At 48.0% G+C, this 14,973-nt stretch overlaps 1 protein-coding gene across 2 annotated transcripts in view; it reads left to right on the top strand.

Annotated features, from left to right (window-relative positions):
* Positions 1–14,973, top strand: part of SCCRO4 (DCN1-like protein SCCRO4) — a 71,200-nt gene that overhangs the window by 11,385 nt on the left and 44,842 nt on the right. For both annotated transcript variants that reach the window (XM_075688183.1, XM_075688184.1), the window contains exon 6: positions 1,139–1,230. In XM_075688183.1, the coding sequence (XP_075544298.1) occupies positions 1,139–1,230 (92 nt within the window). The remainder of the gene's footprint in view (positions 1–1,138; positions 1,231–14,973) is intronic.

Genomic DNA, 14,973 nt, shown 5'->3' with positions numbered 1-14,973 from the left:
ACTTGGTCCTCTAGACACCGTCTTCCTTTTTTTGGACGTCTGGTATCTCACACGAATACTGACCACTGTGGGTTCGAGCTTAGCAATCTCAGGGCTGCATCAGCCTTTGCCTCGCATAACCTAGTGTGCCACTGTGCACGCACTCAGGCTGCAAATTCCCCCCCACCGAGCACTGCACATACAAGAAAATACAGGATTGCCCTAAGTTAGTGGAAACAGTTTGTGTCTGGTGACACTAGGCACTGCACAAACACCCACTCCTGGGATGATGTGAGAATCAAAGGGGCTCTTGTGCCAAGGGCGGAAAATAAGAGAAAGAGGGCACCGCTAGCACGTCGCCGTGGGAGAATGGCTCCTGGCAACACACTGCTAGGGAAAAGTGTCACCCCGGCTACACTGCTTGCTCTCACGATAACCAAAGGGTTAATCTACGAAAGCTAGGGTGATCTCCATCGGCTTGGGCTTTCAATAAGCGCTCCTCGACATAGTACGACCACACGTGAGGACGGGGCACCGCTCTTCAGCTTAACATTCGGAAAAGCAGCAACGCAAAGGTACGCGCCCACTGGAGGGGCAAGGCACCGCTTCTACCATTGAAATCCACACCTACCAGCACAACAGTAGTAGCTTGTGCATGTCTGTTCATACATACTAGAGGTCTAATTCTGTCGCAACCACATGGTGCAACAAGCAAAAATGCTCCTCTAATGGAAAGTGAAGAAGTTTTAAATTTTCCAGCAGCCCTTACATGCTGCTTGGGACATAGGTTGCCTGGTGGCGTGACACACACAACCCAACTAACACACATGCATACTCAATTCTTAGCTACCAGGTCGCAAGGTACCTATCTGTTAACATTTCTCTTGAATGACCCGTAAGAACAAGCACTCCAAGCACAATTAAATCAGAAAAGGTGATGTGGTTCCATGTATTTTTTTGTCAAATCTAATCCTTGGATCATTTTGTTAAAGACAAAACAACAGTTGTGTTACTTGAAGTGGTGAACTGTGATCTGCCAATCCATACTGTGGTTTGATCAGACATCCTATCGTTTACAGGCTATCACTTACGTAACATAGTTGTGCCAGAATTGGCTGACTTTGTTTCTGTTCTTTCCATCCCTTTTATTTCTTCGCAGATTGTCATGCTAGTTCTAGCGTGGAAAATGGGCGCCAAGCACATGGGCTTCTTTAGTGAAGAAGAGTGGCTCCATGGTCTCTCATCACTTCAGTAAGTTTGCTTGTGTGCATGCTGCATGCATAGTCATGGTTTAATGGACAGTTTTAGCATTGAGGACACGGAGACATACCATACTTTCCCCCTATGACCCACACCCTCATTTACAACACCCCAGAAAGAAAACAAAAATGTGTGCATTTAGCCAGTGGAAATAGAAAGTCTCCAGTCGTGACTTTCCCTTATCTTCAACCAGCGGCTCTGTTCCCCAACTCTTCCTCGATGCTGGGAATCTTCAGCTTCTGCTGCTCTGTAAAGGACTCCTGTTGAACACGGCTCATTGTGATCTGAGTTCTGGTTCACAAGTGCTGTGTGAACTGTTTGCTATTTACTAATATAGCCAAAACTCAAAATGGTGGCCCCAAAAAAAGGAGGATGGGCAATCATGAAAAGAGGGTGAAGGAAGCTTGCACATGTGGGTGTGTGTAGAGGACGAGATTCTCAGGAAATGAAAAATATTTCGATGCCAAACTTAAGGTGTTACTTCTTGGCAGCTCATGCTGGACTGCTGTCAAATCGCATCTCAAAGCGAAATTCGCTCTCCGCAACTTGAATGTACTGCGCAAATTTTCTAATTTTTTGGTTTGGGCTATACAGTCGAACCCGGCTATATTGAACTCGCAAAAAAAACGCCTATCAGTTCAATATAGAGCATAATTCGATATAAGCCTGCTAAATAATTGGATGTCATAAAAGCACATACCATTTATAACATCACTTTATTGGTGAAACTAGCTTAGTTTCCCATGAAGTAGTCCTGCATTTTCTTCTGCTTGGGCAATTTCGCTGCCTGCGACGCATGCACTTTTCCACATTGTCTAAAGCGTCGGAGCAGCTGAGGCCGCAACCTTCCGCTTTTGCGCAGAAGCACAGACTAGTGCGAGCGCACCAATCACTTCGGAGGATGTGGGCCAAGGACTGTCGTTGCTTTCCTCATTGTGCCCACTTTCACTTGTGCTCGGTACGATGTCGGCAATGTAGTCTTCATTTTTGGGCTCTTCTGTGGTTGCGACACCATCATTTGCGCTCACAAACTCGTCCACTGTTGATTCGTCAATAGCTTCCGAAAATTCTGACAGCTCGCTCCGAACTTCGGCAACGGCTTCATCACATTCATCAGAATTTAGTCATCACCGAGCACGCGAAAGTCGGCACGGCTGAAGCAATTTCGGATGAACCACTCGCACACGGCCGTGCGTACGCGTCGGTCGCCACGGGCACCGGGTCGCGAGTTTGGCCGCTTTAGCCGTAATCTCCCCCTTCAAGATCGTGCTCATCGGAATCTTGTATGCTGCGGTGACATCCGACTTCTCACCGCGTTCGATCCTATTTATGATTTCGAGCTTCATGATGAAAGGCGAATTATGCTGCTTCATCACGGCAATACCGCGGGAGAATGCCTACAAGGCGCTGTGGGGTCTCTCACACCCGTACTCTTGGGACAAAGGAACGACAACACAGTAGTGCAAACAATCACAAGGGCATTTATTGCACCTTTCATAGATCAATGCCTGCTAGCCGAGTTGCTACCCACAAAACATGCCGATGGGCGCGCGACAAATCTAGAAGTCCGACTCACCGAGCGACCGGATAGCGAGCGAATATGTTTGCCCCATGCTTGATCCCAACGCCTGGTCCTTCGCGTGTCTGGTCACGCGAATCGTGGCGCGTTCGAAGGCGGCCACGCGAGGCGGTCTCGCAGAAGCATCAGTCGGCGGCGCGCGGGATGTCCACGCCGTTCGCCGACGCACCGGGGAAGAGACAGCCCGTCCTCCCCTGCGCCCCCAAGTAACCCTGCCGTGAGGCGGCGTTAGCAACGCAACACTCGCGCCATCTCTCGCACTGCGCCCCAACCACATCAACCGCCGTGGGCATCACGCAGGCCACGCGGCGAAGCCGGATTACAGGAGACGCGCCATGCGGGAGAAACATATCAGGGGACGCGCGAGAGTCGCGCATCCCCACAGCGCACACACAATGAACCAGAAAAGCAGCGAATCAACTCGCACTTCTGCCATCTTGCACGACGAGGGCACAAGAGCCTCTGATTGGCTGTCTGAGCAAGCGCTGCGGGTGGGCCAGGATCATCTTTTGCAGGGGGGCGTTGACGACTCGTCCGAGGCAGGGCGGTCACGGTGGGGAGAGCGGTTGGATGGAGCCGCGCCACCGGGTTTTCCCGCCACCGCAAGGGAAAGCTAACTTCTGGGAGCACTTTCTGCCGCTTGATGTTCGATATATCGGGAGTCGCTGCTTCTTTTGTTTGATGTAAGCGTAATTTTTGCTATATATACTCATTGTAACTGTACCGTGTCCAGAAATTGTTCAGTATATAGAATAATTCGATGTAAACGGGTTCGATATGGTCGGGTTCGACTGTACATGCGAAAATATGGTAGCATTCGCATATGCATTTGTGCTTAATGTGGCATATATGTTTAACATAAACATATACGTACTGGAGTACCAGAGGTCTTAGCAGACAATGGCAATACTGAGGGAGATGTGTTCTGAGAGTTTGTGATTAACCTTAGTGCACCAGGGCCATTCTTTTAATGCGCAACTCTTTTGTTTGAAAAAGAAACTATACAAAATTGCGATTGGCCACAAAAGCTTTGGGCATCAGATTCCCACAAAGCTTGGCACATAGCCTGAAATTCAGTTTCAATAACTAGTAGTTTTTGTGATGATCCAATAAATTATTTATTCATATGCACTCGAATCCACTTATAATGATACCGATTTTAACAATATATTGGTTATAACAATGAAAAGCTGCTGCATTGTCAACTTTTGTATCAGGAAATAACTTGGTTACTACAATGTCCCCCCACCCGCCGTGGTTGCTCAGTGGCTATGGTGTTAGGCTGCTGAGCACGAGGTCGCGGGATCGAATCCCGGCCACGGCGGCCGCATTTCGATGGGGGCGAAATGCGAAAACACCCGTGTACTTAGATTTAGGTGCACGTTAAAGAACCCCAGGTGGTCTAAATTTCCGGAGTCCTCCACTACGGCGTGCCTCATAATCAGAAAGTGGTTTTGGCACGTAAAACCCCATATATTATTATTATTATTACAATGTCCCCATGCCAAATTATCGGTTGTAACGATGAAGTCTGGCTGCTGGGTGTCCGTGCTGAAAGGCAATGGAATGCAAAATTCTTGAAAAAAAGAAGTGAAATGGGAGCCGCTGTATAATCGCCCTCCACCCGAACTGCCGCCGCGTGCTTCTCTCCATGAGAGATGCACGGCAGCCTCGCACGCGTCTCTGACGTCGCCCTTCCACCCCTCCAAACACAAATAGGCTGCGCCCATAGCTCTGCGCCCCGCACCCTCCGAAACACAAACGGACTGAGCCAAGTGCGCTCACAGTGCTGCCGGCACTGCTTCCAGATTGCCCGCTTGGCCTGCTAGGCCCTCACAGTTGTTTCTTTATTCTATGGCTCTCATTTTGTGCAATTCTGCTAACGGATTACCATATTTTCATGATTGTAAGTCGCCTCGAATGTAAGTCGACCCCCTCATATAGCGTGACAGAAAAAAAAAAAAAGAAGAGAGCATACCCGAGGGAGCATTCGATAACGAAAATTTGTTAGTAGCTGACATGGTCACTGGACTACTGGTCTTCACTAGTGCTGTCATCGTTGCTGCAGTCCAACAGCGCGTCGTGGTCCAGCGAAATTTCACATTTTGTAAACAACTGCACCACGACATCTAGTGGAACAGCAGCCCACGCTGAATGCACCCAACCACACGCAGCCGTCAGGGAGGCTCTTTTGACAGGTCCGGTTGGCGTAATTTCGCGGTCTTCTGCCGCCAGCCACTCGTTGTACTCACGGTGGAGCAGGGCCTTAAAATTAAGGCGAAGGTCCGGGCTTGTTTCACGACCATGTCGCACTTCACTGGCAGGGACCGATCACGCATTTCAGCAACATACGCCGCAAGCTTAGCCTACAGCTCCGGAAAGCGTCCAGACTTCGGCACGTGGGAAATTTCTCACTTGCCGTCACAGATGAAAATTTCGCTTCGCTGCAGTCGCCACTCTCGCACCACCTGTTCAGAAACATCGACATTGCAGCCCGCTGCGCAGTGATTTGTTTCCTCCGCGTAAAGCATGGCAGCCCTCTTGAACGCTGCTGTGAACGAGTGCCGAATGATTAGTGGGCCTGGAGTGCCCATGACGACTGGGGAAGCATAGAAGTAGCACGTAGTCGGCAGCCAAGTGGAATGCGTCATTTCAGCAAAGAAAGAGAAACCTGCGAGCGGTGTCTGCTCTTCCACAAACTACCGACACTCCCCGCAAGCACCGCCTTTCTGAGGGTGCCGCTGCAAATGGGAACAGCAGCGCTTCCATCAACTATCGACCCCCCCCCCCCCCATGAGTGTTGCATGCACTGTAAAACTCTCAAAAATGTTGAAAAACCCTTCCGAAAAGCGAACAAACACGCGGTATAGCGAACAGATACGGGTAGGGCCATAGAGCAAACATAAAATTGTAACTATGTTGTAGCTCCCGTTGGTCTCGCTTTTTTGGCGGGGCCATGTTTTGGTTTCGATTGTAAGTCGACCCCCCAACTTCAGACTTTCAAATTTTAAAAAAGTGGTCGGCTTACAATTGTGTAAATACGGTAAGTTGCTTGTGCTTGTCTTTGTTCGTTGTGTCGAAGGCGCTCCTGGGCACATTGTTTCTCAGCCTTGTTTGACTTGCCACCGAAACGGAAGATGCCTGATCCGCCTGCTGATCATCGGCAATGCACAGCATTGCCAGTGGAAAGAAATCGCACTGCTATAGATTTGGAAATGAAGTGCCTCTAACCGATGAGGTGATCGTCGCGAGCATGCTTGCATTGTATAGCGACAGTGACGGCCTCGACGGCAGCGCTGACGCGGTAGGGCAGCCTGCCTCAACATTGTCCCCGTGGGAGGTCATGTAAATCATTCAGTCCCTCATGGGCTTGTTTTCGCAAGGGACCTTCCGCTTCACTACGTGGAGCACCTGGATGCCTTGGAGAAGGATGTCAGCAAGCTTCGCGTCAAGCAAGCAAGGCTGACAGACATGTGGTTTGCTCGTGCAAGCCAGTGGGAAGTATGTGGTGAGATGCTTGTGACGGTCTCGCTCCAGAATTTTTTCTGGATTTCTCAAGCTGAGATGCTGTCACAGCAACGTAACCTTCTCGCACCTTTTAGAAGGCGCCTTTTGGGGCCACCAATGTGATGGCTCGGTGGCGCTCGTATGTCACTTGCCACCCATGACCTTTTTTTGCAGTTGTTATATCAGTGCCATTCTTTAACGCTGACAGCCACGGCTTGTTAACAACACGTGATCGGAGCACACAGGAAGCAGAGTTAAACAGTTAAACGAGTCAACACAATCAGAAGCCGGATGGAGGAAGGTGATGGGGAGGAGAAATGGCCTCCCCGCCATTGTAGTTTTCTTGAAACAGCTGCGCCATCCCCCATTTTTTTTTTTCATGCAACCCGGTTATAGCAATTATCGGTTATAACTATGGAATTTTTGTGGCACTTGAATATTGTTATAAGTGGGTTTGACTGTAATGGTTCCAGTTCTATGATCAAATTGGAAAACACAAAGGGAGGTCATGACTGTATTGGGACCTCCTGTCAAGGTTAGATATTCAAAGAGTAACTACTGTATTTACTCAAATCTTGGCCGGCCTCGATTCTAAGATGACCCCCCAAATTCCAAAGCCAGACAAAAAAATGAAAAAAGAAAAAAAAAACATGGTTCAAATGCAGGCCAAACAGAAAAGCGAAGACAGCATTCACAAAATGAAAATGGAATTTATTGAATATGAACATGCCGAGTTCATTCTCCATCGTCATTACTGCTAGCCGCCAAATGACATCCTCATTGTGATGCATGCACAATGCATCTCCTATTGCCCGCTCCAACGACGAATGTTTTTCTCATCAATGCCGAAGTCCCGCCCGGCTTGAACGTGTGACGATGCCTCTGCGGCTAACGCAACTTTTTGTTTGGAAGTGGCACTGTAGTGGCATCGGCTGTTTGGTGCCATTACAATAATGCCACGCTTCGCTGTCTAACCGTTGTAGCCATGCCGCATGCCAGGCACGCAGGCACCCAGGGGGGGCCCAGCCCCCCCCCCCTCCTCTTCGGAAACTAAACAGCATAACCTCCCCCCTCCATACCCGTGCCACCACTTCTGACACACATTCCTAAAGCGCCGCCAAATCATTCTTGTGACTTGACAGCTATTCGGCGGTCAACGTTTTGCTGCCTTTTTCACTCCTTTTGGATGGCGGTAGTTATTGGCATCTCTTGGGCTGTGAAGGCCAGTTTTCTCATCGATTCGGTGCCTGCGCAATTAACTTGAGATGCATTCAGTTGTCACCATCTATTGCAACACTCAAGCGCATTTCTGTTGCTTCTTTAGTTCAACCTTCTTTGTTTAGACTGATCCAGTGACCAGGAAAGGGATTCAGTTTGTAGTCAGCCGGTTCGTATGCTCATGGAACGAGTTGCGACCGGAGACAGACAGCTTTAGTTAAGCGTTTGCAACCGAATGTAAATGCATTACGTACGTAAAGAAATAGCATTGTCGTCACTGGTTATTGGGTTTCGGCAGTTTACGTGCGCTGTGATAACATACGTTATTTGGCTAGTTTAACGTTCGAATATTTGTGTACGCTAAGAAATAGTGTTGCTGAACATGGGGGAGGGGGGAGGGTGGCACCCATGGCTCCCGCTTCAGTGTGAATTCTCGTGATGGCTGCGCTCTGACTCGCGTTGATCGCCTATAACTGTTGAAATGAGTTTTTGCTTTCTCTAAACTCACCTGAAACGTTAATCATGAGCGCAAAGCACGTCCAATTTCTGAAATCGTTCAGTGATTCCGGCACCCGTACACAACGAGACTGGTCGGCATAGCAACAACAGGATGATTGGTAATGGATTGTTTTGGCTTGGATAAGTTTGGCACGAGGCACCAGACAGTGTCCTGTTTTATGTCTGCCTTACGTTTGCGTTTCCATACGGTAAACTAAAGGTCTTGAAAACGCGCACCGTAACATCCCGTAAAGGTGATTACATTTAACGTACGTAAGGCAACAAATGCTATTCTAATGCCAGTTGCGTTTAACTTTTCCTTTTGCTTCATTATTTCCTCAGGTGACAGCTCGCCGCAACGCTGGCAGATCCTCGGAACCGTATACCCGCGATATGGGTTAGATAAGACTGAAAATAAAATTATGTGAAACAGCGTCCATGATCAAAACGTGCAATAACCGTTAAACCCATAAGCAATATGAATGTCACCCGTTACCTCGTCTGGTTTTTCCCTAATTCTACAGCACTTTTGATGCAATATTGTCAACTGGAAACAAGAGTCATGAGGAGTTGAGAAATTAAGCGATCTACTAAAGGGGGGAGCTGAGGGAACACCCAAACAGGAAGGAAAAACGAAAATTAACAAAGTTAACCATTGCTTGTGAAACTATTTATAGATCAACACCTTTTTATTTAAAAAAGTAAGTAGCAAAAATGACACTGGAAATGGAGAAGGATTCCGTGTGTTTTGAATGATACTTCTAACCGCCTGACGAATGATAGTCTAACCGCCTGACGTAGCCACTTCTCTGCTACGCTTATGTGGGTGTTTTCCTAACATTCCTGGGTGGGCGGAGTACGTGTACGAGTGCAGCGTCCTGTGCTCTGCGCGGCTGTATAGGACTGGCAGCCACGCATCATTACGCAATTTTCCAAATAACAATACGAGTCGGTTTTGGCACTTAACTTGGTAAGCAGAAAACGAGCGATCCAAAAGAACTGCGGTTCTTCCGCAAATATATGTTTCTCTGTATTTCTTCCGAAGCCAATTAAAAAAAAAACACTACTAGAAATCGTTTTTTACACTTTAACTTGTTAACTTGTTCTGGGCAGTGTTCTTCCTGCACTTCTTTCCTGCGCGAGTCCAATTGATGTGGTTCCTTGTTTGTCAAGCAAAGTATAGTTCTATCTCACAGGCGTATAGCTTTGAGAAACACATTATTTCATTTCTCTTTTGCGGGATTGCGTGTTTTTATGGCGAACGGTGAGCACCATTCACATTTACACTAGTAAAGGTACACCCCCCCCCCCCCCTTATTTGCACAGAAAAGTTACCTTGGGTTGCCCCCCCCCCCCCCCCCCCAAAAAAATAATATCCTGTGTACGTGCCTGCCGCATGCCGATTTGACACAGGTCAAAACGGCGACGTTGCTCGTGTACTTCAGTTCACTACTGGCACAGCTAGTAGTGGCTGTGATACTGACTTTCTAGATGGTGTTAGCTATGCATCATATTTATCAATTTCAATTCAAAAACTGGTGGGGTTTTTAAAATCCTCAAACCTAAAGCCGACCCTAGAGTTTGGCAAATGAACTATCACATCGTACATTTGAACACACTTATAACAGTTTTCAAGGGCTATGAAAACTCCATTGTTATAACCGTTGATTTTTATAACCGGGTTGCGTTAGAAGATCGAAATAGGGGGATGGCAGAGCTGATGTGAGAAAACTATAATGGCGGGAAGGCCAGTGCCCTTCCCCACCACTTTCTTCCATCCGGCTGTGATTGTGCTCACTTGTTTAACCCTTTTACGGTCTATTTTTTTCGTCATGTGTGACCGCCTAGGGTCGATTTTTTTTTTATTGCAGATTCCCATTCTTAGGGATTTATTTCGAAAAAATTTACGGCAATTTTTCTGGTGTTACCGTAAAGTCCGAAAAAAATATCTTGCGTTGGTATGTATGTACTGTTTATTCATGAATAACAACAATAAAGGAAGGAAATCAATTTATAAGAATTAAATATTTGATGCATTTTTATACACATTGTTCAAGGCCTTAAAAATGCGCACACAAGAATATTTCGCAAGGCTCAAATGTTCCTGCTCTTGCACTAATATGTACATCCATAGCGTAATCGAACTGCGTAGGTGTGTGCATTCAAGAAAACTGTGTGGTTGCGTGCCCGACAGAAAAGCATAATGTGTGACAAACTTCCGCTAATCTTCATCTTATCGCCAACCAGAGGCAATTAGTTCTCGTGAATGTCAAAAAAAAAAAAAAAAAAAAGAAAGCAACAGAAGCGCATGCACGGTGGAATCCTCCCTGTGAGCACTAAACAAGCGAGAAAGAAGCGGTCGCCCTTTGAGCAATTAGTAACGAAATAGCCATCAGTTTTGCAAGGGCAAGAAGCCGAAATCGCTCGCGGAACAAAACCCAAACTGCCGCCCACCCTGGTGCCAATGCGCCAGCAGTATAGTATGTAGACGCATGGGAGCAAACTAGCTATAAAACAAACCATGCAAGGAAAACCAAGAGAGGGAGGCGCACAAAAAAAATTACCCGTATTCCCACATAGTGGCAGCACATGACAGAAAAGGTTAGGAAATTTGCGCACTTCTTAAACGTACAGACGGCGCTGCAAATATATGGCATCGACTATTTTTGGACTTGTTCACAGCGCCGTATATTTACATCATTGACCCTCAAAGGGTTAACTGCTGCTTAGGCGCTTCGATCGCGTGTAACAAGCCACGGCTATCGGTGTTCAAGAATGACATTGCTATAATAACTGCATAAAGAGGGGTCATGGGTGGCAAGTGATATGCAAGCAACGCTGAGGCATCGTTTTGGTGGCCCCAAGAGGGGCCTTTTAAACTTTTTAAGAAGGCTGCCGCAGCTGCGTGTCACCTTGAGAAATCCAGAAGAAACGCTGAGGCGAGATTGCCACGAGCATCTTGCCACGTACTTAAGCGGGTTATTGCCACGTACTTAGCTCTTCGCATTATAAATGCCACACACCGTAGTCAACAGCAGATCCCTGTCGCGTGCTAGCGCAGCCGTCTTCGTGTCACATTCGATGCATTCGATGCTTGGCGACTGGCGTTTGTTGAATCCTGGATGACGTCGAAAAGCAGTCTTTGTATCGTCGGAGCAGACTTCTCAGCTGCTGTTGCTTAATCACGGGGAGACTTGGATTGTTGTTGTAGTCTGGTTCGGGAACCATGGTTGTCGGGGTAGATGCGGCAGAATCCGAGAGGACAAACGCGTTACTGGTTTCCAGAATTTCCTCGATGTACGCGATTGTCGTGCCCTTGTTGATGTGCTTGAACTCCTTGCTGAAGTTTGTCAGCAACACTTCGGTTTTCCCTCCATGCAGTCGAGCGATCCCTCTTACGACGCAAATTTCACGGTCTAGCAGCAGACGTTGGTTGCCTTCGATGACGCCTTCTACGTCAGCGGGTGTTTCGCTGCCGAACGAAATAACAATGCTGGAGCGAGACGGGATGCTCACTTGATCTTCGAGCACACTCAAGGCGTGGTGACTACGAGGGCTCTCCGGCGGTATCGCTTTATCTTCCGACAGCCTTATTGACTTCGACTTCAGGTGGATGATTGCGCCGTGTTGGTCCAGGAAGTCCATACCGAGAATGACGTCTCGTGAACACTGTTGGAGGATAACGAAGGTGGCAGGGTAAGTCCGGTCATGAATGTTATTCTCGCCGTGCAGATTCCAGTCGGCGTGATGAGGTGTCCTCCAGCGGTCCGAATTTGAGGGCCTTCCCATGCAGTTTTAACTTTCTTCAACTGCGCAGCGATGGGTCCACTCATAATGGAGTAGTCGGCTCCTGTGTACACTAAACCGGTGACTGCATGGCCGTAGAGAAGAACGTCGAGGTCGGTGGTTCTTTGTCTGGCATTGCAATTAGGTCTTACCATTCCGGCGAAAAGTTCCTCCTTTACACCACGCATCAGTAGGCGGACTTTCTTCTCCTCGGTCTTATCAGGGTCGGCGTGGCGGAACAAACAGCTCATTTCTTCCGTAAAGAGGGCAACGTTCTCGTTTGGTAGCTGCACTCGGGCGTCCAGCATAGCTTCGGCCCTTTCCTTGCGCACGACGCTTGTAAAGGTGCGCAGGAAGCCGCTACGGAACAGGTCCCACGTTGTCAAGGTCGACTCCCTGTTCTCAAACCACGTTCTGGCGGCGTCTTCTAAGGCGAAGTAGACAGTCTGCAGTTTGTCGTCGGAGTCCCAGTTGTTGAATGTCGCGATTCGTTCGTAGGTCTCCAGCCATGATTCCGGATCTTCAGTTGCTGCTCCATGGAAGGTTGGTGGGTCCGGAGGTCGTTGTAGGATAACGAGGGACGCTGGGGCAGCCATTGGGCTTGTCTTGACTACGATCTTCTTTGTCGTCTCGGGTAGAAGTCCGTGCTCTGGGGGCAGTCCTTGCAGTCTGCGGCTAGCACGCTGGTCTTGGGCGATTTTGGTTGTGTCCTCAGGCTTCGGGCTTGGATCGCGGCTTTTTGGGGGCGTTCGGTACATGAACGCACAAGCACCTCCACCAGATGTCACGTGGTAGTGACGGTGAAGAAAGCAGCAATACGATGGAATACAAAACTAGCTTTTATTGGGCGAACCTGTGCCCATAAAAACAGGCTACACTTATAGCACAACGGTAGCGTCGAACACGGTCGGCGATCTTCGGAAATCTGATCAGCGGGTCAAGCGCGTCGGCTTTTATAGAGCAGTCGTCGAATGTTCCAGACTAATCGTTCGGACCCGCGTTCCTTCCACAAAGTTCTACACCATTCGCGTCAGGTGATGAAATCAGATAACATAAGATTCGGCGACAACAGACAGCGGATAGAAGCATCGATAACTTTCCAGAAACTTCGGATAAATGCAGGCATGTCCCGCGCTGTGCGATAACATTTGTTAGGCGGCGAAATATGTTTGCCCGGTAAAGATAAGTACACGTGTTAGTATGATCACTGCACTTTACCCTACCTATCACTTCTACATCCTGCACTACGTTGGGATCGGCAGAAACTGTGAAATCAATTTCATTTCTTGTTTCACCATTAGGACTTTTCTAGGTCCACTTTCTGTTGCTAAGTTTCCTGAATATGGTGTTGCATCTTGCCACGAGCATCTTGCCATGTACTTAAGCGGGTTATTGCCATGTACTTGCCACGTACAGTAAGTGGGTTATTTCACCATGGGAAACATACAAACGTTGATGGTGCAGCAGCTTCTCATTGTTATGACCGATACAGTGTTAAAACCGGTCTAGAACTATCGGCCTAGATTCGAATAAATACGATATACTGCAACAGAAACGTCAAAGCACTAAACTTACTGTTAGTATAGGAGAGTAGAACAAAGAAGAGAAAGCATAAATATACACCAAAAATGAATAAAACAAGACTAAGTTGAATAAATGAATAAACAAGACTAAGAAGGTAAAAAAGGGCCTGAAACCAGTGGTCAGCATAGCAGTGGCCAGTATTGTAAGCATAGTTCATAAAAGCCAACATAGCGTCCCAATTTCTGTGCTTAGAGTCAACACACGTGGAAAGCATGTTGATGAGTTAGTGCACTCAGCGAGACCGTTCATCTGTGGATGGTGGGGAGTGGCATGATGAAACGGCGAAGCAGAGAGGCGGAGCAGCTCCTCAACTACATCGGCAACAACTTGTCTGCCAAATCACTGATTATGACACGAAGGGACGCATGCCTCAAATTGATGAACCGTAGCATGAAGTCTGAAACGGAGTCACCATTGCTGTAGAGATCGGTGCCGTTTCGGCATAGCGAGTCAAATGGTTGACAAAGGCAATCATGCGGTTGCCATTGGCTGATCGCAGAAAAGGGCCTAAGAAGCCAACTCCGACAATCTCAAACGGAGAATTCAGAGGCATGATGGGATGGAGAAGTCCGGCTGGGGCACTACAGTGAAACCTCATTAAACCATAGTTTGCCGGAGCTCAGAAAAAGTACATGCCAATAGTAGTACTGCTTAACCGAAATAGCATGAGATCGCCCACTTACCTGTCAACAACGGAACTCTGAGAGAGTGTGATGAAAGGGAAAAAACATGCAGTATTTGTTCACTTCGCGCAACAAAAGTGTTAGTTTTGTTTAATGCCTCGGCAGCCTCGCAGTGACGACAGCGGCCTTAAACTTACTGAAGCTGCGAGCCAGCTTTTCAGCCAGCCTCCTCTTCTTGGCAAACACTCGCATGGCAAATTCCTCATTGGCATTGCATATTCTCCATGCACGGGCGCTGTAGTGCTGCAGAAGTCACGGGGCGCCTTCTTCGTTGCGGAGTGGTGTTCTCGTCACGATGATTGCATTCATGAGGCTCACGTAATGTGCAGCATCTGAATTGCCTGTGCTGTCACTTTCCGTGTCATCCTCATCACTGTCGTTAGGTGACGCTTTGACAACAACAGAGGCAACTATGGCAAGAAATTTAACTTTGTAGCCGACATCTCTTCGCGGTCGCAGCGGCACTGCCGAGCAACTTCTTCACATTCCAAATGCCGCACACCATAGTCAACAGTAGATCCCTGTCGTGTGCCAGTGCCGACTTCTTCGTGTCATGTTTGATAGCACGAGCAATGTCTCATTTTTCTTCTATGCTGAGCACCCTGCGTCTTTTTTATCCGAGCTTTGGCATGACGCGAGTCCTTGCTTGCACGATGCCACAACGCTCCTTGGCACGGCATGGGGCCGAAATGATGTCGATGTGGCTTCATGCGCAAACGCACAGGGCACTTGGAGGCCGTTCTGATCTCTGAGGGTTGTTGTTCTGCCGGGCCACCTGATGGGGACGACACACCGCCATGATTGCGTGACAAAAAGTGGAAACACTACGTGTTAACCAACATGTACGCAGCAAGCTGGTACAGCTTATGTGGATACAAA

This window comes from Dermacentor variabilis, chromosome 4 (assembly GCF_050947875.1).
Source record: "Dermacentor variabilis isolate Ectoservices chromosome 4, ASM5094787v1, whole genome shotgun sequence".
Lineage (NCBI taxonomy): Eukaryota > Metazoa > Arthropoda > Arachnida > Ixodida > Ixodidae > Dermacentor > Dermacentor variabilis.
Note: the sequence above shows the minus strand (reverse complement) of the source record. Positions and strands in the feature narration are given on the sequence as shown.